This window comes from Nyctereutes procyonoides, unplaced genomic scaffold, assembly GCF_905146905.1.
Source record: "Nyctereutes procyonoides isolate TBG_1078 unplaced genomic scaffold, NYPRO_anot_genome, whole genome shotgun sequence".
Taxonomy (NCBI): domain Eukaryota; kingdom Metazoa; phylum Chordata; class Mammalia; order Carnivora; family Canidae; genus Nyctereutes; species Nyctereutes procyonoides.
Genome location: NW_026575091.1, coordinates 637,935 through 661,386, shown reverse-complemented (window position 1 = coordinate 661,386; position 23,452 = coordinate 637,935). Strand labels below are relative to the sequence as shown.

General features: G+C 60.1%; 2 protein-coding genes across 4 annotated transcripts in view; one reads left to right on the top strand and one right to left on the bottom strand.

Moving 5' to 3' along the window:
• The window catches only part of LOC129514702 (transcription factor IIIB 90 kDa subunit), a 52,693-nt gene extending 51,769 nt beyond the window's left edge, over positions 1-924 (bottom strand). The window contains exon 1 of the mRNA XM_055333438.1: positions 713-924. Within this exon, the coding sequence (XP_055189413.1) occupies positions 713-896 (184 nt within the window). The 5' untranslated portion in view covers positions 897-924. The remainder of the gene's footprint in view (positions 1-712) is intronic.
• Positions 925-22,260: 21,336 nt separating this feature from the next.
• Positions 22,261-23,452, top strand: part of LOC129514700 (phosphofurin acidic cluster sorting protein 2) — a 55,457-nt gene continuing 54,265 nt past the window's right edge. For all 3 annotated transcript variants that reach the window (XM_055333435.1, XM_055333434.1, XM_055333437.1), the window contains exon 1: positions 22,261-22,423. In XM_055333435.1, the coding sequence (XP_055189410.1) occupies positions 22,305-22,423 (119 nt within the window). In that variant the 5' untranslated portion in view covers positions 22,261-22,304. The remainder of the gene's footprint in view (positions 22,424-23,452) is intronic.

The following is a 23,452-nucleotide window of genomic DNA, read 5'->3' as shown; positions in this document are numbered from 1 at the left end:
CTGCGCCCTCCTGGGCCTTTACAGACACGGGGCGGGCCAGTCATCCTGCCTCCCCTCTTCCTTCAAACCCCCTTATTATGCACAGGCCGGGAGTCCTCCCTGCCCCACTGCTCGGTAGGTGCAGGGGACACCTGGCTTCGGGGCGCATGGCAGCCCCACGACACCCTGTGTCTCTCCCCACCTCCTGCGGTGCCTCCTGCCTCCCAGGCGTCCCTTGCTGCCCCCTGCGCCCCCTGGTGCCCCCTGGCATGTCCCCCGCCCCCCTGCTGCCCCCTGCTCCCCCCCCCCCCGCGTGTCCCGTGCCTCCCTGCTGCCCCCTGCGCCCCCTGAACCCCCAGCGTGTCCCCTGCTCCCCTGCTGCTCCCTGTGCCCCCTGAACCCCCAGTGTGTCCCCCACCCCCCTGCTACCCCCTGGTCCCCCCCGGTGTCCCCTGCCCCCCAGCTGCCCCCCTGCACCCCCTGGTCCCTGGGTGTGTCCCCCGCCCCCCTCCCGCCCCCTGCACCCCCTCTCCCCCCAGCGTGTCCCCTGCCCCCCTGCACCCCCTGGTCCCCCGGCGTGTCCCCCGCCCCCCCGTCCCCCCCCCCGCCCCCTGCCCCTCCGGCGTGTCCCCCGCCCCCTGCCCCCCCTCCCCCTGCGCCCCCCGCTCCCCCGGCGTGTCCCCTGGTACCCCCGCCGCCCCCCGCCGCCCCGCGCCGCCCCGCGCCGACCCACCGTCCAGGGACACGAACTGGCCGACCGCCGACGAGCCGCCGCCGCTGTTCTCCACGAACTGCACCTCGGACACGATGATGTTGTCCTCGAGCACCGAGCCGCAGCCGGTGCACACGGCGTCCCCGCGCGCCGTGTCCAGCTCGATGTCCGTCCCGCCGCAGGCGCGGCACACGCGGCCCGTCATGCCGGCGGCTCCCGCGCGGGCTCCTCCGCCCGCCGCCCGCCCGGCCCCGGCCCCGGCCCCGGCCCCGGCCCCGGCCCCGGCCCCGGTCCTCCCGCCCGCGCGTCCGCCCGCCCGACTCTCGCGAGGCCGCCGCCGCCGCCGCCGCCGAGCCCGCCGATTCGCAGCGGCAGATTCGCCGCGCACGTCGCCCGCAACGGTCGCGCCCGCGCGTCGGGGACGGGCACCGGGGCTGCGGCGCGGCCGCGAGGACTCGAACCCGCAACCTCCGGACGCGGCCGCCGCCACCGGACCTCAGAACCACTAAGCAGCAGGCCTCGCGGGCCGCGCGCAGGCGCCAGCAGCGGGCGGGGCCAGGGCTGGGGGCGGGGCTTGGGGACGGGCCGCTAGGGACGGACGCGGGCTGGTGGGCGGGGCCAGGATTGGGGGCGGGGCTTGGGGACGGGCCGCTAGGGACGGACGCGGGCTGGTGGGCGGGGACAGGACTGGGGGCGGGGCTTGGGGACGGGCCGCCAGGGACGGACAGGGCGGGAGGCGGGGCCAAGGCTGGGGGCGGGGCTTGGGGACGGGCCGCCAGGGACGGACGGGGTGGGGGGCGGGGCCAGGGCTGGGGGCGGGGCTTGGGGACGGGCCGCCAGGGACGGACGGGGTGGGGCTTGGGGACGGGCCGCCAGGGACGGGCGGGGCGGGGGCGGGGCCAGGGCGGGGGCGGGGCTTGGGGACGGGCAGCCAGGGACGGACGGGGCGGGGGGCGGGGCCAGGGCTGGGGGGCTTGGGGACGGGCCGCCAGGGACGGACGGGGTGGGGGCGGGGCCAGGCTGGGGCGGGGCTTGGGGACGGGCCGCCAGGGACGGACGGGGCGGGGCTTGGGGACGGGCCGCCAGGGACGGGCGGGGCGGGGGCGGGGCCAGGTCGGGACGGGGCGGGGGCGGGGCCAGGGGGCGGGGCTTGGGGAGACGGGCCGCTAGGGACGGACGCGGGCTGGTGGGCGGGGCCAGGCCTGGGGGCGGGGCTGTGGTGAGGCGCGCCCTCTAGGGCAGGATCAGGAATCGTGAGCGGGGCCAGGGCGATGGGCGGGGCTTCTGTAGTGGCCCCCAAAGGACCGGACTCGGGAGTCTCGAACTGGCCAAGGCTGGATTCCTGGGATCTGGTGGGGAGCGCCCCCTGGGACCCGACCGGGAGCGGTGGGCGGGGCCTGGCAGGTGCAGGCAGCGGAGCTCGCAGCCCCGGGGCCGGTGGAGCATGGAGACCCCCGGGCCGGGCCGCCCGCCCCTTCCTGGTTCTCGCGGACCCCCCTCGCGGCTCGCCCTGACCCCGGGGCTGCCCCCTGATGTCCCCCCGCCCCCGCCGTGTCCCCGACACACGCGCTCCCGGAGATGTGCAGGTGCCGTGAACACTCCTGGTGACACCCAGGGCGTCCCATGCGCAGGGCCACCTGGTTTGAACGCTCCCAAGTTCCGCCATAGGGCGCACCGGGGCTCAGACTCCAGCAGGAAGCGCCCTTTCCCCCTGGGAGCAGTTGTTAAAGACGTGAGCCGCTCCTGACTCAATTTCTAAAGCCGATTTCATCCCAATCAAAATGCCAACAAGACTTTCAGATAAGTTGAAAGCTGATCCCAGAGTTTCCTGGAAGAGATCATTCACAAGCACAGTCAAGATGGTTTTAAAATTAAACAAAATTGAAGGAGAGGAAAATTGCCCTTTTGAATATCAAAGCATCATACGGAATTTCAGGCAGGAAAACCACATGATATTTGCACAGAGACAGACAAAAGGACGAGGGGGATGAAACCAGCACAAACAGACCCAACTGCACACTGAGATTCAGGGGCCTCACCTCATTAAGGAAAATACAGACTCTCCCTGGCATTGTGCTCTCGTCCACCTGGAGGACGAAGCCGGTAGACTGAGCCCTAACCTCAGGGCAGATCTAAACATAACCTCCAAGCAGCATCACGGTGGCAAAGCCAGAGCAAGCTTTACTAGAGTCCAGAACAGGAGGACGTGCTGGTTTCCAGGGCCTCATGCTGGCGGCTGGCGGCTGGCAGCCGAACCCCTTCTGAGCGCTCTCCCCACGCTCCAGCACCTGCCCACACCTGGCCCACCGCCCTCACCTCCACGCAGGGCCAGCAAAGCCACGCAGCCTGAAAACACTGCCTGGCTGAGTCACGGCGACAAGCGGCGTCCCCCAGGAGGCTGAAGCCAGAAGAATTCACCTGCTTTGAAAAGCCTAAATTAGTGGCTTTTCCTCATAAAAAAAAGTTTCAAACATGACCGAAAAACTAGCAGAAAATAGGAAGATTTACTCCTGGTAAGCAGCGGTTTTGAATGTTTGTAAAATGTGCATAGGTCACCCCATGTCTAGGCTACAGCTCCCTCCTCTCCTCAGCCCTGAGACATTCTTCTCCACTGCTGCGTGGAGATGGTGAAAACAAAAGAGAGGACTTTTTTTTTATAATAAATTTATTTTTTATTGGTGTTCAATTTGCCAACATACAGAATAACACCCAGTGCTCATCCCAAAAGAGGGGACTTTGTATCAATCTCTTGCTTAGGAAAAGGAGGTCGTTGCAGGGCTGAGCCTTCTATTTGTGGGCGGGCGTTGTCCACTACGACCCCAGGGGACCCCAGGAGAGTAGCCGGGAGTGCACGGCATGCACACCCCCAACATCGTGTATTAATTATTAGCTGCTGCTGGACAAATTAGCACTGAGCTTGACGGCTTGAAATGACAAACATCTGTCATCTCCTGCTGTTTCTCGGGGTCAGGGATCCAGGAGAGCCTAGCAGGGTGGCTGTGGCTCAGGGTCTCCCTTGGGGTTCCAGTCACTCCAACTTGGCCATGCAGGGTGCTCAGACCCGAACCACTGCAGGCTCCTGGGGGGTGGGGGGCAGTTCCAGGCCCCAGCTGCTGCTAGTGTGGACGAGACTCACTTGGCCCTGGGGGCGGGAGGGAAATCCTCACCCAAGCAAGGACACACAGACGCTAAGCTAAGGGGACAGAGCACCAGGGCAAGGCCAAGGCCGCAGCTGCAGAGCCAGGGAAGCACCCAGAGCTTCCTTCTCTCCAGCTACCCGTCCTGCAAGCCCGTCCTGCAAGCCCGTCCTGCAAGCCCGTGGAGACAAGGGGAGACTGCCCCAGGCAGGGAGTGGAACTCCCTGGGTAGGCGGGAACCCCGGAGTGGGAGCTGGGCCTCCAGAGAGGGGGACCCCGGCTGACCCTGAGAGGCCTCTGCAGCTGCCCGGGGCCTCCTGTGGGGAGCTCTTGGGAGCAGGGAGAGGGGTGGGTGTTGTGTGCAGGGGGAGCGTCTGGAGGGGAGCCTGCCCTCCAGGGCCTGGCTGCAGACATCACAGGCCCAGGATGCACAGCCCCGAGGTGGGGGACCGTGAGAGGGCACAGGGAGTGTCCCCGCAGTGTGGGGGAGCCGCTGGGCAGCAGCCAGAGAGAGGGGCCCCGCAGCAGTAACCGGCCCCCCATACGGAATTGAAAGTTGGCCGTCCTTGCCATTCAGCACGTCCAGGACACCATTCCATTGTCTTCCTGCTTTCATTTCTGTTGAAAAATTCTGCTTTGTCTCTTTCCGTTGCACTCTAAGGATAATGTATCAGTTTCTCCTGGATGCTTTTAAATTTTGACTTTCTGCAGTTTTACTAGGATGTCCGTAAGTGTATTTTCTTTGTATTTATGCTAATTAAAATTCATTGAGTGTCTTAAATCTATAGTTTTGGTCTTTCATGTTTTTTTTTTTTTTTAATCCTTGGCCAATATCATTCACATATTGCTTCTTCGCCCTCCGCGGTCAGCCCCCTGCCTCTGGGACAGCAGTGACCCCCAGGCCCCATGTGCTCCAGCATCTGGCACTCTGCTCTGCATCGTTACTCCTGGCCTGCCCTCCGCCCTTCCCCCTGGGTATTCTCCTGCTCACCCAGTTTCCACTTCTCAAATCCCCTCTTCTGCTCTCCATAATCCGCTGTTAAAACCATCTATTCAATTGTTGATTTTGGTTATTTTAGATTTCACTTCTCAAACATCCATCTGGTATTTTTCTCTTTAGACGTCAATTCCCTGATGAAATTCTCCGCTTTTTCCATCCATTGTCTTGCCCATATTAATCACATTTTAAGGTTCACTGCAGGGATTTTCTGATATGGTGACCCGTCTGTCCGTGTCCACCATTTATTCTTGGCTTGTGGGATCCTGTTTCTTGGCACACCTGGTCATTTTGGGATAAATGATGACCATCCTGATGGAAAACCTCGAGGCTCTGGGAGGTGTCTTTCTTATTCAGAGAGAATTCATTTTTTATTCTGTCCGTCAAATAGGGTAGGGGCCCACTCCTCGATACAATCAGGCATTGATGGGACTCCAAGCTTTATTTCAGGCTCTGTGAGGGTGCTCTGTTCTCATTTGCAGGCATTGCCTGTTCAGGCCGAAGCTAGAGTCTGAGGAGTCACCAGGGACCTGGGGCCTGCGGCCGAGCGTCCACCTCCATCTTCTCTGAGACTCCTTTATTGAGGTCTTTCCAAATTTCTCCCAAAAAATGCTTTTGGGTTTTGTTTGCAGCTTCCTCGAGCTCTCACAGGGATGTGATAACCACACATATTAATGTGTGTGATTTGATAAGTTCCCCTTCTGGCTTCTTCTTTAGCCCAACGGTTACTTGGTACATTTGATAAGTGCCGACACCCACAAAAGCATCCCCAGAGTCAACACGATGAGCAGGATGATGCCCCCGTCCGTCTCACATCCAAGACCCTGGAAGTGACCATCTCTGTCTTCGGTGTCTGGCGTCCAGATCAATCCGGAGGTTTGTCAACGTGACCGACCTCCTCAGACAACCACACCAGGTTTATTGATCTTCTTGATTGTTTTTCAGGGCTCTGTTTCATTGATTTCTACTCTGACATTTATTTTGTCCTTCCTTCTGCTTAAGTGGGGTTTAATTAGTTCTTTCTCCCCCCGTTTTGTAGGGAGGAGATGAGCTCCTCGGTGCAGTTTCCGTCCCCCGTGACGTAGGTGTTGCGGCCTAGACACCTGCCTCTAATCCCAAAAATTTCGATGGGTTCGGTTTTCATTTCGTTCAATCTAGAATTCTAATTCCCCTTTCGATTTCCCCTTGGATCCAAGGGTTATTTGGAAGCCCATTGTTCAGCTGGGAGGGGCATCTGGGGGGGTGTCTCCGCAGCATCTGTTACTGCTTCCCAGGCACACTGCTCCGTCCGAGCACGGCCGCCCTCAGTGATCGTGGCAACACGAGGCTGCAGATGCTCTCATGCCCACTGCATAGTGCGACCCCTGAGAATCGCACACGGTCAACAGGGGACCGAGTTGGAATCCAGCCTGGATCCCCGTGGCTACAGAAACCAGGGGGACTCCCAGGGAGGCTCCCGGGGGCTGCCCAGGGGCCACATCCGCATCAGGTGGGCCAGGCCTGGGGTTTCACTGAACAAAGGGGCAGGGGTGGGGATGACAGCACCCACAGAGGAAGAGGTGTGAAGAGCATGGCTGGTTTGGGTGATAGGGAGAAGTGGGTGCTGTCAGGGCCAAGAAGCCTTTGCTCAGACGGACCACAGAAGGGAGTGAGCCCCCCAGAAGGCCGGGTGAGCGTACAAAGAATGCAGCCAGTGTGGAGGGAGGCTGTAGGGAAGCTGCCTCCCTAGGACGCCCGGCAGGCTCCCCCGGGACCCCAGTAGCTCGCACACGGAAGAGGCTCGATAAGCACAGGATGCACCACCAGGCCGGAGCCTGTACTGACAAGCTCCAGACATGGAGGGAGACATGGGGGGCCCTGTGCCAACTCCCAGCACCCACAAGGGCACCTGGCGTGCCCAGGCTAGGGAAAGGGAGTCAGCCCAGGAGGGGTGAGCCATGCACTCCAGTCAACCGTGGAAGGGGCCCTAGGTTTTCCCCTGCTCTCTCTGACTCCAGGAACAGAAGAGCAGATAGGCTGGGGGCTCACTGCATGGCTGTTTCTTAGAGGGGACCCCAGAAAGCAGTGTGACCATGGGACTGGAAAGATACCAACTTTATTTTTTAACTTATTTTTATTTTTTTAAAAGATTTTATTTATTTACTCATGAGAGACACCCAGAGAGAGAGAGAGGCAGAGACACAGGCAGAGGGAGAAGCAGGCTCCATGCAGGGAGCCCGATGGGGAACTCGATCCCGGGTCTCCAGGATCATGACCTGAGTCAAAGGGAGATGCTCAACCGCTGAGCCACCCGGGTGCCCAAGACACCAGCTTTAATCTGAGCTGGATGCGCCCAGGAGACAAAGCAGAAAGGGTTTCCTTAGGTCAGGGCCTGAGAAACACAGCCCGGCCAGCGGGTTCCTGGACCAGGGGGACCAGGAGGCGCCACAAACCGCCTGCTCCTCCTACTTTCTGTATTCATCATGTTGGTTTTTTTTTTTAACTTTGTATATTTTATGATGCTTTGATGTCCTGGGGCTGCACAGACCCAGGGTCACGTAAGTCCTCCAGAGAGCAAACAGCTGGCCTGAGCTCTGCTTTGATGCACTAACCAACCAACGCCGAGGACAGACCCTGTGCGCCTGCTCCAAGCCTGCTGCTGTGGTAGGGACACGATCCCCCTGCCCTGGATGACCCGGGGCCAGGTTCCAGACCACTAGAGGCCACCCCTCCTTGTGGGAACCGTCAGCGATAAACCCTTCCTTCAAAGACAGTCGTCCCCAGGTCTGTCACCTTACCACACGTGATGGACAAGCCCCAGGCCTGCTATAAGGCCTCTCCCCCGAGCCCGTCAGCATCTCGCCTTCCCACCGGGACACGGCCATGTGCAAGTTCTCTCAGTTCCCATCTCCTGTCTGCACACTAGGGGTGATGGCACCTCCACCCTAGCGTCGTGGGAAACCACCAACATCCCGCGGACAGTTTTGTTTGCACACAACTCCCCGTAGCCATCTGTTGGTCCTGCCCTCACTGCGAGGCGTGGGGGGGCTCAGTCCATCCTGCTCCACAGAAGCTGGGGGCCAGGGTGCTCATTCCCACCTCCCGGCCCTGCACAGCCACCCACCTCTGCAACTCAGATCAAGAACCGGGGTTCTCGGGATGTCCTGATGTCTCCAAGCCTCGGCTGAACGTAATGAGCCAGCACATGTCCCAGGAAAGGAAGGACGCAGGGCCTGTGACGCAGCCCCTGAACCCGGGTGGTTCTGGATTACACATGTGAGCACGCAGCATTAGTAGAACAGCTGGACCTATTATTTGCAAACTCCCAGTCTACTGCAAAGTTTGTTTTTTTTAAAGATTTTATTTATTCATTCATGAGAGACCCAGAGAGAGAGAGAGAGAGAGGCAGAGACAAGGCAGAGGGAGAAGCAGGCTCCATGCAGGGAACCCGACATGGGACTCGATCCCGGATCCCTGGATCACAACCTGAGCCAAAGGCAGGCACCCAAGTGCTGGGCCCCCAGGCGTCCCATCCACCCCTGATTCTGACACTTCTCTGCTGTTAGACATTCCTGTCTCCGAGTTTTGCTCTTTGAAATGTCGCACGCACCTGTTCCCATATCCCGGTTGACACGTCCCATCCCGCCTGAAGAGGCCACTAGACTCTGTGCTGGGCCCCCAGCCATCGAGCCACCGAGCCACCAGCCAGGGCTGCTGCCTCCGCCCAGAGGCCAGCCGAGCCCTGCCTGCTGGGGAATGAGGAGCGAGTGGGCGGACAGCAGCCGAGAGCAAAGCGAGGCACCTGGGTGTCCTGGCAGCCTGAGGTCCCTCTCGTCTACGTTAGTCTGTACCCAGGAGACGGCGAAGCGCGCATCGTGTTTTAACTTGCGACTCTGCTGCTGGTGCCAACAAGAGTCTCCGTCTCACATCCTTTCTGATCTATCTGCACTGGGACCTTTTCACCGCCTCGTAGATTTGCGTGGTTCCCCTTGATACCAGGGCTGTAGCCCGGCGGGACAGTACTCGTACGACAATGGCCTTGCTTGCCGCGGGCGCAGGGTGGGGGGCGGGGGGCTTTGTTCGTTTGGCTTTTCCAGGCCCAGGAGAAGCCCCAGCCAGATGGCACCCGCCGCCCGGCCAGCAGCCGGCTGGGCCTGCTGGGTTCTGACTACAGGGCTTGTATTATTTTCCTCTATTTTTAGCACACAATTAATACGTGTCCGTTGCAGAGAAAATAGGAAACACAGACAAGCAGAAAGGGGAAACTAAATTGAGTGCATTCCCACTATTGCTTAACACGTTGGGTTCGTTTCTAACTTGGAAAAAGGTCTCCGCCAGGTATCGTCACCTACACGGAAATATGTATTTTACACGTACATGCGCTCACACACGTTTGTTAGCCAGATGGGATCGTATCATATACTCTATTTTTAGAGTCTGTAAAGCTGCCGTTTCTCGCGGCTGCCGTGCGTTTGCTGGGGAGGCTATGCCACGCGACCCAAGTGCACCCTGCCCTGCGACCCGAGGGTCACTCCCAGAGGCCCCGCTGGCCGGATCCCCAGGCACACATGCTCCCCAGTGGTCTGAGGGTGACCTCGGAGGCACCAGCAAGTGTCGCTACGCGGTGCTGCCACCCGCAGGGTCCTCTCCTGACCTACCCGCCTGCGCTCCCTTGGGGGGCCCGAGGTAGCCCCTCCAGTGCACTGGCACGCAGCTCCGGCCTGCGTGGCACAGGGACCCTGGCATTCGACCCCCCCGAAGCCTGGAGAGGACCGTGAGCGTCCCCGCGGGGGGCCCTGCCCAGCCGGTCCACGCCATCTGCAGGTGTGCCCTTCCCGGCCCTTGCCCTGCCCCTACCCGTGCGCGGGAGGCTGTGCTGGCTGGGGATGCCGCCCCTGGGCCTGCTGCGCCACACAGACACGTCTCTCCTGCTCACCCTCCACCGTTGCTGCGGGGGGCTTCGGCGGTGGACACACCTGACAGCTCCAGGCTCTCAGCCGGCAATGTCCCCTGCGTCTCAGCGTGGCTTTGCTGTACTCGATGCCCCTCACGCCTCGCTGTTCCGTCCTCCCGGGCTTCCTGTTGGTGTTTTGTAGGGGGGAAGGCTGAAACTCGGGGTCCTTGCAGGTGGCGGTGAGAGAGGCCGTGCTCTCCGGCGCCCCTTGATTCCTGCATGGCTTTAGCCATGGCCATCGCCTGGGACCTCTACGCGTGGGTTGGGGTCACCCCCTGCTTCCAAAGTGCGGTTTCTGGGGTGATAACAAGCTCTACTTCACTGGTTGCACTTCCAGCCCCCGCCACGTCGCAGCCCGTGAGCCGGTCGCATGGCAAGGCCGGCTCCTCGGGGACAACCCTGATTTATCCTTCCAGCTGGATCTATCACCAGCTTCTCAAGCTGCTGCTTCTTTTGTTTTTTAAAGATGCATTTATTTATTCATGAGACACAGAGAGAGAGAGGGGCAGAGACACAGGCAGAGGGAGAAGCAGGCTCCATGCAGGGAGCCCGACGTGGGACTTGATCCCGGGACCCTGGGGTAACGCCCTGGGCCCAAGGAAGACGCTCAACTGCTGAGCCGCCCAGGGGCCCCGCTTCTCAAGCTTCTTGTGGCAGCCTGGGGTCTCCAGAGAAACGGGGCCCGCAGGAAGCACATGTGTGGGGAGACTCGTCACGAGACTGGATGCTGAGGACCTGGCTCCTGTGACCGCGGGGCCCGGGGGACTCCCACGATCTGCCCTCTGCAAGCCAGGGCCCAGGGGAGCCCGTGGTGCAAGACCAGGTCTGAGGACAGCACGGGGACCAAGCTCCTGGCCTCAGCTCTGAGGCGGGGAAAGGGGACGAATCTGTCTTTCCTCCACCTTCGTTCTGTCCGGGCCCTGGACTGGATGGGGCCCCCCACGGGACGGCCACCTGCGCCACGGAGCCCCCAGCCGGTCTCTCTGTAACCCCCCCCCCCCCCCGCACACACACACCCAGAAGGAATGTGTGATCTGGGCGCCTGCAGCCAGTCCGCTGACACACGAGGGGACCCTCAGCCTCCTCCATCGCCCCCTTTGGGTCTACGCACGCTGCATCAGTTCCCTCACCGAGGAACAAGGTGTTGCTGTCCACACACTCAAATATTCCTTCCTGAGCCAGGCACAGAGTCCCAGCTTCTGCTGGAAGGCTGAGCAAGGGTGTTTCCCTTCTGCGGGGTCTTGTGTCCAGCCCTAAATGGAGGCCTCTGTCCCTAGGGGAGAGGAGAGAGCAGATGCTGGTGCCACCCAGCTCTCTCTGCCACAAGAGGTGTTTTGTTTTATTGTTCGCTGTTTGGGGGATGGACCTTCCCTTTATACCTCATAACGTTGGACAGTCCCAGCCTTTTCTCCTGTGTTCTCTCAGGATATAACCAAGTTCTATTAATGCCGATAATATGGGCCACCTGGGTGGCTCAGCAGTTGAGCACCCGCCTTTCGTTTAGGTCATGATCCCGGGGTCCTGAGATCAAGTCCCATGTTGGGCTCCCCACAGGGAGCCTGCTTCTCCCTCTGCTCTGCCCATGTCTCTGCCTCTCTCTGCATCTCTCATGAATAAATAAATAACATCTTGGGATCCCTGGTGGCTCAGCGGTTGAGCGTCTGCCTTCAGCCCAGGGCGTTGATCCTGGAGACCCGGGATCAAGTCCCGCGTAGGGCTCCCTGCATGGAGCCTGCTTCTCCCTCTGCCCGTGTCTCTGCCTGTCTCTGTTTCTCTCATGAATAAATAAAAAAATCTTCTAAAAAAATCTTTAAAAAATACGTATATATACTGGCAATATAAGCTCCTCCTTCCCATAGCTCTTACTAACTGACCATTTTAATCAGATGCTAGTAATGTTTTGCCAAGTATACAACATTGGTCTAAATGCCCCCAGTGAACATCTGGGTAAACAGGTTAGGGTGTATCCACATCACAGAATACCAAAAGACTATGGAAAGCCACACTCCAGAAAGATGTTTAAGGATATAAAAAATGCTCACAGTGTGTTCTTAGGTAAAAAAAAAAAAAGGAATTTGTATAATTCAAACTAGATCTTGAAAAAAAAAAGTGTGTATGCGCAGAACAGGACTGCAGAGATATGATCCTGAGCCACCTGCAGGGCCCTCAGGACAGTGGGCTTACGGTTCTGTCTTCCCCCTTTTGCTTTATTCTGTGCCTCCAGTGCACTGGGTGATGTGATGTGTTGCCTCTCTGTAGACGCACTTCTGTTCCTTTGCATGTTCCTTTTCTGTCATCTATTATTCAGTTAAAAAAAAACAAAAGGGATCCCTGGGTGGCACAGCGGTTTAGCGCCTGCCTTTGGCCCAGGGCGCGATCCTGGACACCCGGGATCGAATCCCACGTCGGGCTCCCGGTGCATGGAGCCTGCTTCTCCCTCTCCCTGTGTCTCTGCCTCTCTCTCTCTCTGTGTGTGACTATCATAAATTAATAAAAATTAAAAAAAAAACTTAAAAAAAAAAAAGCTGCCCCAAGATGTAGTGGCTCAAAGCAATGGCAGCATGTCATGGGTCAGAAGAACAAATATTGTTGAAACATCTATACTACCCAAAGCAGTCTACACATTTAAGGCAATCTGTGAAAATACCAACAGCATTTTTTACTGTATTAGAATAAACTATCCTAAAATTTGCATGGAACCAGAAAACACCCCAAATGGCCAAAGCGATCTTGAAAAAGAAAACCATATCTGGGGGCATCACAATGCCAGATTTCAGGTTGTACTACAGAGCTGTGGTCATCAAGAGAGTGTGGTCCTGGCACAAAGCCGACACACAGATCAATGGAACAGAATAGAGAACCCAGAAGTGGGCCCTCAACTCTATGGTCAACTAATACTCGACAGAGCAGGAAAGATGATCCACTGGAAAAAGGACAGTGTCTTCAATAAATGGTGCTGGGAACATTGGACAGCCACGTGCAGAGGAGTGAAACTAGACCATTCTCTTGCACCAGACACAAAGATAAACTCAGAATGTTTGAAGACCTGAATGTGAGACCTGAAGCCACCCCAGTCAGAATGGCTAAAATCAACAAGTCAGGAAACAACCAGTGTTGGTGAAGATGCAGGGAAAGGGGAACCCTTGTGCACTGTTGCTGGGAACGCAAACTGGTGCAGTCACTCTGGAAAAACAGACCTACCCGATGATCCAGTAATCACACTACTGGGTATTCACCCAAAGAATACAAAATCACGAATTCAAAAGGATACACACACCCCTGCGTTTACTACAGCGTTATCTACAATAGCCAAACTACGGAAGCAGCGCGAGTGTCCATTGATACATGAATGGGTAAAGAAGAGGTGGTGTATATATATATATATACGGTTTGATTTGCATTTCCCTAATGATCGATGATTTGAGCATCTTTTCGTGTGCTTTTTGGCCATTTGTGCGTCTTCTTTGGTGAAATGTCTACTCAAATCTTTAAAAAAAAGATTTTATTTATTTATTCATGACAGACAGAGAAAGAGACACAGGCAGAGGGAGATGCAAGTTCCATGCAGGGAGCCCGACACGGGACTTGACCCCGGGTCTCCAGGATCAGGCCCTGGTCTGAAGGCTGGTGCTCAACCTCAAGCCACCCAGGCGTCCCAACATTTCGAGAGTCTTAAGAGGGTCTTTTTGTTTTTAATTTTTTTTAAATTTTTTATTTATTTATGATAGTCACAGAGAGAGAGAGAGAGGCAGAGACACAGGCAGAGGGAGAAGCAGGCTCCGTGCACCGGGAGCCCGACGTGGGACTCGATCCCGGGTCTCCAGGATCGCGCCCTGGGCCAAGAGCAGGCGCCAAACCGCTGCGCCACCCAGGGATCCCCTTAAGAGGGTCTTTACAAGTTTCTTTAAGAGTCTCGCTCGTCAAGAGCTACCATAGTACACGTTTCTTCTTCCAGGAATGTGCCCAAGAGAATTGAGAGCTCAGGTCCACACAAAGCCTCGTCCACGAACGTTCATGGTGGCATTTGTCCTACCAGCCCCGCTGGAAGCAGCCCAGCATCCGCCAAGCGGTGAACGGATAGACAAAAGGCAGCATATCTCTACCACGGAATATTACCCGGCTGGCCATAAAAAGAACAAAGTACTCACAGATCTGCATGAAAGCACCTCACGAACACCGTGCTAAGTGCAAGAGGTCAGACACGAAAGATCCCATATGGTGTATTTCCACTTATGTGAGATGTCCAAAAAGGGAAATCTACAGATAAGAAATATTATATTTCTTATACAGAAAGCAGACAGCGGTTGCCAGGGGGTGGGGACAGAACACGAGGTGGCTGCAAACGGGCACAGGGGAAGTTTGGGCGTGCTGAGAACGGCTTAAAATTGGTGGTGACGGCCGCACAACGTTACACGTTCACTAAAATCATTTACTTGTATGCTCTAAATGGATGGATTTTATGTACGTTCTTTTTTTTTTAAAGATTATATTTATTTATTCATGAGACACACACGGAGAGAGAGGCAGAGACACAGGCAGAGGGAGAAGCAGGCTCCATGCACCGGGAGCCCGACGTGGGATTCAATCCAGCGTCTCCAGGATCATGCCCTGGGCCAAAGGCAGGCGCCAAACCGCTGCGCCACCCAGGGTTCCCTTTTTTTTTATTATTATTTTTTATTTTGGATTTTGTTATATGCTAATTCTACCTCAATAAAGCTGGTATATATAAAAAAAAATCCACTGAGAAGGGATGCCTGGGTGGCTCGGTCTGTTAGGCATCCGGCTCTTGATCTTGCTCGGATCTTGACCCCGGGTTGTGAATTCAAGCCCCACATCAGGCTCTGCACTGGGCATGGCGTCTACTTAAAAAAAAAAAAAAAACCCTGAAAGACAATATGTTGTCGTAGGACTGGCATTTGATGGGGGCTCAGCGGGGTGGATCAATCCCGGTGGGAAGGCTGGGCTGGTCCCCTCCACGCTGGGCCCTTCCCGCGTCTGCACCAGTGCTGGGCTGCTGCCCTCCCGGGTGAGCTGCTGGAGCTGCCAGCACAAACACCCCGACCGGGCGTCGTGAGTGCGGTCGTTGACTCCTCACAGCTTGGGAGGCTGCAAGCCCGAGGTCAAGGACCCTGAGGTCAACTGGGCTCCGGGAGGACCCTGTCCCGGCAGCAGAGAAGGCCGCCTCCAGGGCCTGTGCTCACAGGAGGGCAGAGAGGCCGTGCGCAGGGACAGCCGCAGAGGCCCGGCGAGGGGAGGAGGTGGGGGAGGGTCAGGGCCAGTTGAGGGGGGGGGCCCAGTTCCCACCCAGCCTCGAAAGCCACGCGGGCTGCACCCCCTGCAGCTGCCCCTGCAGGACAGGAGGGATGGGTGGTCACTGGCAGGGGGAGCTGGGAGCCTTCGGGAAGGGGTGGGAGCCGCCAGCTGGCCCCAAGTTAGGAAGACCTGGCAGTGGCCCTGCTGCTGGACAGAGGCCGTGGTCACTGAGGTCGTAAAATCTGGGGCGGGAGAGTGCACCCCCCACCCCGAGTGCCCTGTCCATGTCCCTCACTCCTGGCCACGGCTGACGTCATCTGAGGCCTTTTTCTGTGAAATGCAGGGGGGCCCCTAGCACGTCTCTGTCGGCGCTGGAGGAGGGACCCAAGGTGGGGATCCTGGGTCTCAGGAGGTACACCTGAAGTGGGGGGTTGGGGCGATGATAACTCAGGGAGGGTGCTCGGAGCAGGAGGAGGGATGAGCTCTTCTCTGCTATCGGGAGCCACCGCGGCCTGCTTCCCGTCTTTGTTTCACGACCTTTGTCTGTCTCTTTTTTTTTTTTTTTTTTTTATTCATGAGAGACACACACAGAGAGACACAGAGGGGGGGGGGCAGAGACCAGGCAGAGGGAGAAGCAGGCCCCATGCAGGGAGCCCACGTGGGACTCGATCCTGGGACTCCAGGATCACGCCCTGAGTCGAAGGCAGGCACTAAACCGTTGAGCCACCCGGGCTGCCCACGACCTTTGTCTCTTGTTAGGCAAGTGGAGCATCTGCCACTGCGTTCGACGCTCTTTTCAACATCGTTTTCCTGATGTCTCTGCCTCTCTGTGTGTCTCTCATGAATAAGTAAAAAATATTTTTAAGAATTAGTCTTTTGGTATATCTTTTGCATTTTTTCCAAATTTGTGGTCTTTGACTTTTTTTTAGGAACATAGACAAAATTATGAATCTCATCTTCTAGAGTTTTGCAGTGTGCTTGTAACAGCCCTCCTTGCTCCAAGATTACAAACTATTTTCTTCCAGTTTTTTCCAGAGCCCATAGAGTTTCATGTTTCATGATTAAATTCTTGCTCCATCTGGAATTTATTTTGGTGTAAAAAGTGAGGTAGAAATTAAGTGGTTTTTTAAAGATTTTGTTTATTTATTCATGAGAGACACAGAGAGAGAGAGAGAGAGGCAGGGACACAGGCAGAGGGAGAAGCAGGCTCCATGCAGGGAGCCCGACGTGGGACTCGATCCCGGGACTCCAGGATCATGCCTTGGGCCAAAGGCCGCGCTAAACTGCTGAGCCACCCGGGCTGCCCAGTGTTCTTTTTTTAAGTGCAGCCTGCTGTCCCTATATCATTTTCTGGGTAACCCATCCTTTCCTGACAACTGCCACGGAGCTGTCAGCACCCCTTGGGTTCCAGTGTGTGGGAGACACATCCACAGTCACCCCCCACTACTGGTCCCTCCTTCGTGACACCCTCCACTCCATTCTTCAGGTCCATGCAGCACCTCCTCCTCTTCTCTTGCAAAAGTGTCCTGGCCACGTGCTCCCGCTCAGTGTGGCACAGACATCCGAGAATTAATTTGACTATATCCAAATCCACATTTTGGTATAGATCCCAGTTCAGGTTCAAATGAGAGTCAGTAGAGTTTTATTTTTTTATTTTTTAAAAGATTTTATTTATTTATTCATGAGAGAGAGAGAGAGGCAGAGACACAGGCAGAGGGAGAAGCAGGCTCCATGCAGGGAGCCCAACGTGGGACTCGATCCCGGGTCTCCAGGATCATGCCCTGGGCTGAAGGCAGGCACTAAACCGCTGAGCCACTGGGGCTGCCCCCTCAGTAGACTTTTAACCCTTTCCAACTTTTACAGAACTTGTTCCCAGGTAGGTTCTTTTTCTTTTTCTATTCTGAACAGGATCCCCGCTTCGCTGCTGTTTTCCACCTGCTGGGTTTGGGGTGATGGGGTGCCGCGCCTTGGCTCACCACCTCCTCTGCAGGCTCCCCCACAGTCGACAGACGTGCCTGGAGCCCCCACCCTGCCAAGGTGGGGCTCTGAAGGAACAGGCTCCCTGTCTCCCGGCGGCTGGGGGGGTCAGCCTCCACGGGCTGCTGGGTACGTCCATGCTGCCACCCCCTTACAGGTGTCGATGACCTTCCTTGCCCTGTCTGGGTCTCCCTTACACCTGCCCCAGGTGGGGTGTTTGCCGGAAGGACTCTTCGAGGTACCCTATGGTCTTCATCAACATTGCATTACTAACAGGCCCGTGAAGACGGTCATCGCTGGCCTACTGGGTATGGTCCCCTCCCCCGTGTCCCCCCGGCCACCCCCTGCCACAGCAACATGGTGGTTACCATCTGCATCTGCACCTCACATCCTCAACTCCCTCATCTAGCCTGTTGTCCCTTTCCTTTTTTTTTTTTTTTTAGATTTTATTTATTTATTCACAAGAGACCCAGAGACAGAGGCAGAGACACAGGCAGAGGGAGAAGCAGGGTCCACGACGCAGGGAGCCCGATGCGGGCCTCGATCCCGGGACTCTGGGATCATGTGCTGGGCAGAAGGCAGACGCTGAACCACTGAGCCACTCAGGGGTCCCCGGTCCCTTTCCTCGTGTTCCACGACTCTGGGAGACCATACCGGGCGTCTTCACACCTGCGTCCACATGCTTTACCTCTCCTCCGTACTCTCCGTTAGTGCTGCGATCTGGGGACTCTCTCCGGGTTTCTCTTCCGTGTCACCGACTCCGCCTTCAGCGGCCTCTAACCCGCTACCGCGCCCCACCCACCGCGCTTTCCCGGCCCACGGTACGCTGGTGAGACCCCGCTATCCGCCCGCACCACGCGTCCGTGTGGATGCTGACCCTTCGTGCTCCCTCTGGGAGAACGGCAGCTCCACGACGGCGGGAACCGTGTCCTGCGTTGTCCCTCCCGTGTTCTCAGGGTTTGAAACTGGCCTGATCATCATTTATTAAGCCAACGGAGGAGCCAATACCCGACCTTTGGACTCAACCCCCGTGAGGGTCACCCGGGAGGTGCTGGCGGGCAGCTCTGAGGGAACCGGTAGCTTCCATAGAGGTAAGGCAGCGGCAGCGGTTAATGAGGTTGGACTGTCAACTGATCGTTGGTGGCGTCCTTAGGTGAGTCCACACGCCCTATGCGGCTGGCTACCGAGGGCCCACACACCTGTTCTACCCTCAGGGGGCCAGAGGCCAGCCTTCCTACTCACTACCCCCCCAGGCACCTGCCCTGCGTGGGGACGCCGCCCGGATCCCTGGTGACCCTGTTCCTCTCCCTGCAGGGGGCCTGCCCCCTGGCCGCACCCGGACACCCGCTGTGCCTTCTGAGCAGGCTTTCTGTCCCTACCTCGGCGGTGGGGTCGGGCACACGGCTGTTCCACGCAGGGCAGTGGGCACGACCCGGGCCACAGGCACGGCTTTCTGAGCCTATCCTGCCAGGAGCACACGCTAGACGAGGACCCGCTCCAACGGGTTCCTGGCAGAGAAGGCCGGCGGAGCTGCAGGCTGGAGCAGAGGCCACCCCGGACCGTGCCCCCCGTCAGGCTGAGCCGCCCCACACGGTGCACGGGAATGTGGCCCGCCCGTGTGAGCACAGCGGAGCTTCGGCACCGGCGTGCCCTCTGTCGCCAACTCTGCCCCGGAGCCGGGGGCTGTGCTGGTGGGATGAAGCATGCTCAGCTCCTGGACCGAGGGGAGCCCAGCACCCCCCACACCCGCACCCGGAGGGGAACCACACCTGTTGGCGCCTCATCGCGTCCCCCACCTGGACTGTATCAGCTTAAGTCAGGATGAGTAGATGAATGTGTTCCCAATAAGCCGGAGGTCCATACCACCCACCGAGAACGCCAGAGCCCAACCTGCAGGCAGCGGGGGTTCTCAGTGACCGTGGGTGGGGCCCCATAAAAGGGGCTTTGAGCCTGACCCCCCCCCTTGCAACACAGTGGGAGTTCACTGCACCAGCTGGAACTGGAGGCTTTTTTTTTTTTTTTAATGATAGAGAGAGAGACAGAGAGAGAGAGAGAGAGAGAGAGAGGCGGAGGGAGAAGCAGGCTCCATGCACCGGGAGCCCGATGTGGGATTTGTGTGGGATTTGATCCCGGGTCTCCAGGATCGTGCCCTGGGCCAAAGGCAGGCGCCAAACCGCTGCGCCACCCAAGGATCCGGGAAACCGGAGGCTTTAATCCATCTACAAAACAGCGGCAGGCCAGAGGCACACCACCAAGTCCTCAGGAGGGGTCGTCACGGAGCCCACGGGCCCACGGAGCTCAGGGACTCCTCCCCCATCACACCCAGACACCCCAGTTGTCCAGACAAGTTCCTCTTGAACTAAGTTCCCATCTTAAAGAAACCGTCACCAGAAAGCAGAGGCGCTCCCAACATCTGGTGTGTGTGCGTGCGTGTGTGTGTGTAACACCAGGCTCACTTGGAGGAGCGTCCTCCCAGCTCTCAAGGCACTTACCCTGGGATGTTCCACAAGTGGAAGATAGACACAGACTCATTTTCGAATACAGAGAATAACAATGCAAAGAACAGGTTCTGGCCAAAAAAGTAACTCTGACCACCGTCATGTTATCTATTGTAGAAAATTTGGAAAACACAAAAGGCCACAGTCTCACCCCGACTGACCCCTTGGTGTTCCTATAGAACCACTTTAAAAAACAGAACAAACAGGGGCAGCTGGGTGGCTCGGTGGTTGAGCGTCCGCCTTTGGCTCAACGCGTGATCCGGGGTCCTAGGATCGAGTCCCACGTCAGGCTCCCCGCGTGGAGCCTGCTTCTCCCTCTGCCTGTGTCTCTGCCTCTCCCTCTGTGTCTCTCATGAATAAATAAGTAAAATCTTAAAAAAAGAAAAAAAAAAAAACCAGAACAGTGTCTCCGGTATAGTGCACAGGGGGCTGTGTTCCGTCTCTGCCTCCCAGACTTGAAGTATTTAAGAATTTCCACCATGGTGGCCACTTGGGGTGGCTCTGGGCCAGATTGTGGGGCACACACCTGGGCACCTCCCCTTAGCAGCTGCATGACCTCTGTGCCTCAGTTTCCTCAGTGGTCGAGTGGGAACAGACAGGACTGTCACGTCCACCAAGGGCTCACCATGCCGGCTGGCACACAGGAAGCGCACAGCTCTGCTGTAACAGGCAGTCGGTGTCAAGCCTCCGTGTGCACGGCGTGGTCACCCCACATTTCCTCACTTGGCCCCCCGTCGTACTCCTAGCCTGGGTGTGATGCTGGCACACACAGATGTGAAGCGTCAGGCAGCCCATCCAGCTGACGGCGACTGTACCCCACACTGTCCCGCAGCGCAGCGTGCCAAATGCTGAGGTCAATGGCAGCCTGGCCCCACGGGGACTGCTGCGTGCTCCCTGGACACGGCCACATCCCCCTCCCCCCTCCCGGTAGGTAGAAGACCCACAGGTGCTCTGCCTGGTGGGACCAGCTCTCTCTGACAACGGCCAGTCGGCTGCCGGAGGACACACAGGCCCTCACGGCTTTGGGTGGTGCCACCCCAGGGGCAGGCGCATGTGGGAAGCACAGCTTGTCTCGTTGACTCCCAAGTGTGGCCTGGCCGTCTGTAGCTGCCGATGGCGGGGTCCTCAGCAGGGGACAGCGGCCCACGGTGGCAAAGCCAGAGGGCTGGGAAGAGAGAGGTTCTTGGACGGCACCTGTTTCTATAAAACTACTTGTGGACAAAACACAGGGCAGCCGGGTGGCTCAGCGGTTTAGCGCCGCCTTCAGCCCAGGACATGATCCTGGGGTCCTGATGGGCTCCCTGCGGGGAGCCTGCCGATCTCTCTCTATGTCTCTACCTCTCTCTGTGTGTCTCTCATGAATAAATAAATAATAAAATCTTTAAAAAAAAAAGGAATGGAAAGAAAAAATACAAAAAAACACTTCTGCTTTTCCTACATCCCAGGGCAGCATCTGGTGACCCCCCAGAGCTACCGCCGGAGGATGGGGGATGGAACCCCTCCTTGGGCCCCCAAATCTAGCTGGCCTTTCCCCATCTGCCCTGCCCACGGGCCCAGCGGGTCACCCTGGTCTCGGTCTCCTCCTGCCTGGGTCCACCAGGGCACTGACCCCGGGGCCAGGAGCCCCCTGCCCCCCACCCACATTCGTTCTCCCTGGTCTTGGGGTAAGAGCGCTCGGGGCACGGCTGGGCAGTAAGAGGTAAGGGGCTCCGGCGGGAGAGCACCGTGCGTGGGGGGGGAGCATCAGCTCCACCCCAGAGCCAGCACCCTGATGGCAGGCAGGACCCCCCAGCAGGCAGGACCCCCCAGAGCAGGACCCCCTGCAGGCAGGACCCCCCAGTGGGCAGGACCCCCAGAGCAGGACCCCCCCAGCGGGCAGGACCCCCCAGAGCAGGACCCCCCAGGGCAGGACCCCCCAGAGCAGGACTCCCAGCAGGCAGGACCCCCCAGAGCAGGACCCCCCAGCGGGCAGGACCCCCCAGCAGGCAGGACCCCCCAGCAGGCAGGACCCCCGCGGGCAGGACCCTCCTGCAGGCAGGACCCCCCAGAGCAGGACCCTCCTGCAGGCAGGACCCCGGCTCGCACGCCCGGCCTGGGGTGCACCAGGGCCCCGGGCGGGGCGGGGGCGTCGCCGGGCCGGGGCCGGGGCCGGGCACCCGAGGGGGCGCACGGGCAGTCGCGGGGCGGGAGCGCTCCTGGGGGCAGGGCGGGCGGGCCCCGGGGCGCTAGGGCGGGGACACCGGGACGCCGGGGGCAGCGGCCGTGCGCGGGGACACGGGGCACGCAGGGTGCCGTGGGGGCGCCGCGGACGCGGGACGGGGGTGCCGGGCGGGGGAGGGGAGGGGGGTGTGGAGCCCCTGCTCGGTGGCGCCCGGGGGCGGGGCCTGTGCGCAGGCGCGGGCGCGCGCTCCCGCGGGCGGAGGGCGGGGCCGCCTGGCGAGGCGGCGGCCGCGGCCGGGAGCGCGCGCGTCCCCGCACTTCCGGCGAGCGGGCCGCGGGCCGCGATTGGGCGCCGGGCGGCGAGCGCGCGCGCGCGCAACCAATCGGCGGCGGCGGCCGGCGGGGGCGGGGCGCGCGGCGGGGGGCGCGCGGGGCGGGGCGGGGCGCGCGGCGCGGCGCGGCGCGGGGCGGGGCGGGGCGGCCGCAGCCTGGTTGCCGCCCGCGGGCCTGTCCGCCGCCCGCCCGGCCGTCCCCGCCGCCGGCAGCCATGTGACCGCGCCGCCGCCCTCCGCGCGCCCGGCCGCCCGCCAGCCCGCCCGCCGCGCGTCCGCGGCCCGGCCGCAGCGCAGGCCGCCGAGGGAGCGGCGGGGCCGGCGCCATGGCCGAGCGGGGCCGCCTGGGCCTGGCCGGCCCGCCCGCCGCGCTCAACACGCCGGTGCCCATGAACCTGTTCGCCACCTGGGAGGTGGACGGCTCCAGCCCCAGCTGCGTGCCCAGGTACGCCGCCCCCGCCGCTTTGTTCGCGCGCGCACCTGCCGGCGCCCGGGACCTGCCTGCGCCCGCTCCGCCGCCCGCCGGGGCCCCGCGCCGCCCCGCCCCGCCCCGCCCCGCCCCGCCCGGGACCGCCGCCCGCAGGCAACGGAGGCCCCCGCCCCGCTCCGTGCATCCGGGCCCTGCGCCCCGTCCGTGCCCGCCCGGGACCCCGCCCGGGACCTCCTGCTCGGGAGGGGCGTGGGCAGCCGGGGCCGTGCAGCGGGGCCGCACCCGGGGGCCGCAGCCTGGACCGCCCCCCGCCCCCCGCCCCCCCCCCCGGGACCTCGCACCCGGGACCCCGCACCCGGGACCCCCCCGGGCCGTGCCGCGCGGCGGCGCCCCCAGCCGGCCTGCGCATTCTGCGGGCGCAAGGCCTGAGGCGCGCAGGGCCCCGAGCCCCGGGAGCGCCGGGAGGGAGTGGCGCGGTGCTGCGAGGCTGCGGGCGCTCACCTGGTTCCGCCCCCGGCGGCATCCTGCACCTGTGCGCCGCCGCGGTGCTGGCCGAGAGGATCGGGCGCCTCTGGGCTCCGCCGCAGTCAGAGTCCCTTGTGCGGCCCGCCACGCCGCCCGGGGGGTGACCCGGGGACCGCGCTCGTGCCGCTCACACCTCCTTACCGTGGTGCTGGGGCCTGGTGCCCCGTGCTGCGGCCGTCCCCGTTCGCTCTGCGCTCCCTAGTTAGCGACGCCTCCGTGTGCACAGGCGGGCTCTCTGCATCGGGCTGTCAGGTTTGCGAGGGCAAAAGACCGCCTCTCGCTGCGTGGGGAAGCGCGTGGGTCCCCGCGGGAACGACCGGCCGAGGTCTGCCCCACAGCCCACCGCTGCAGGCGCTCAGCTCCACCCGGACCGGCAGCCTCCCTGTGTCTTCCCAACGCGCTGGTCGCTGGCGATGGAGCGCTCAGGCTGGGGGGGAGACTGGCACCAGGGTCCCTTCTGGAGTGGACACCACGCCTGGGGGGAGGCCTCCCGGCGAGGACCTCAGGGCTGCCATCCAG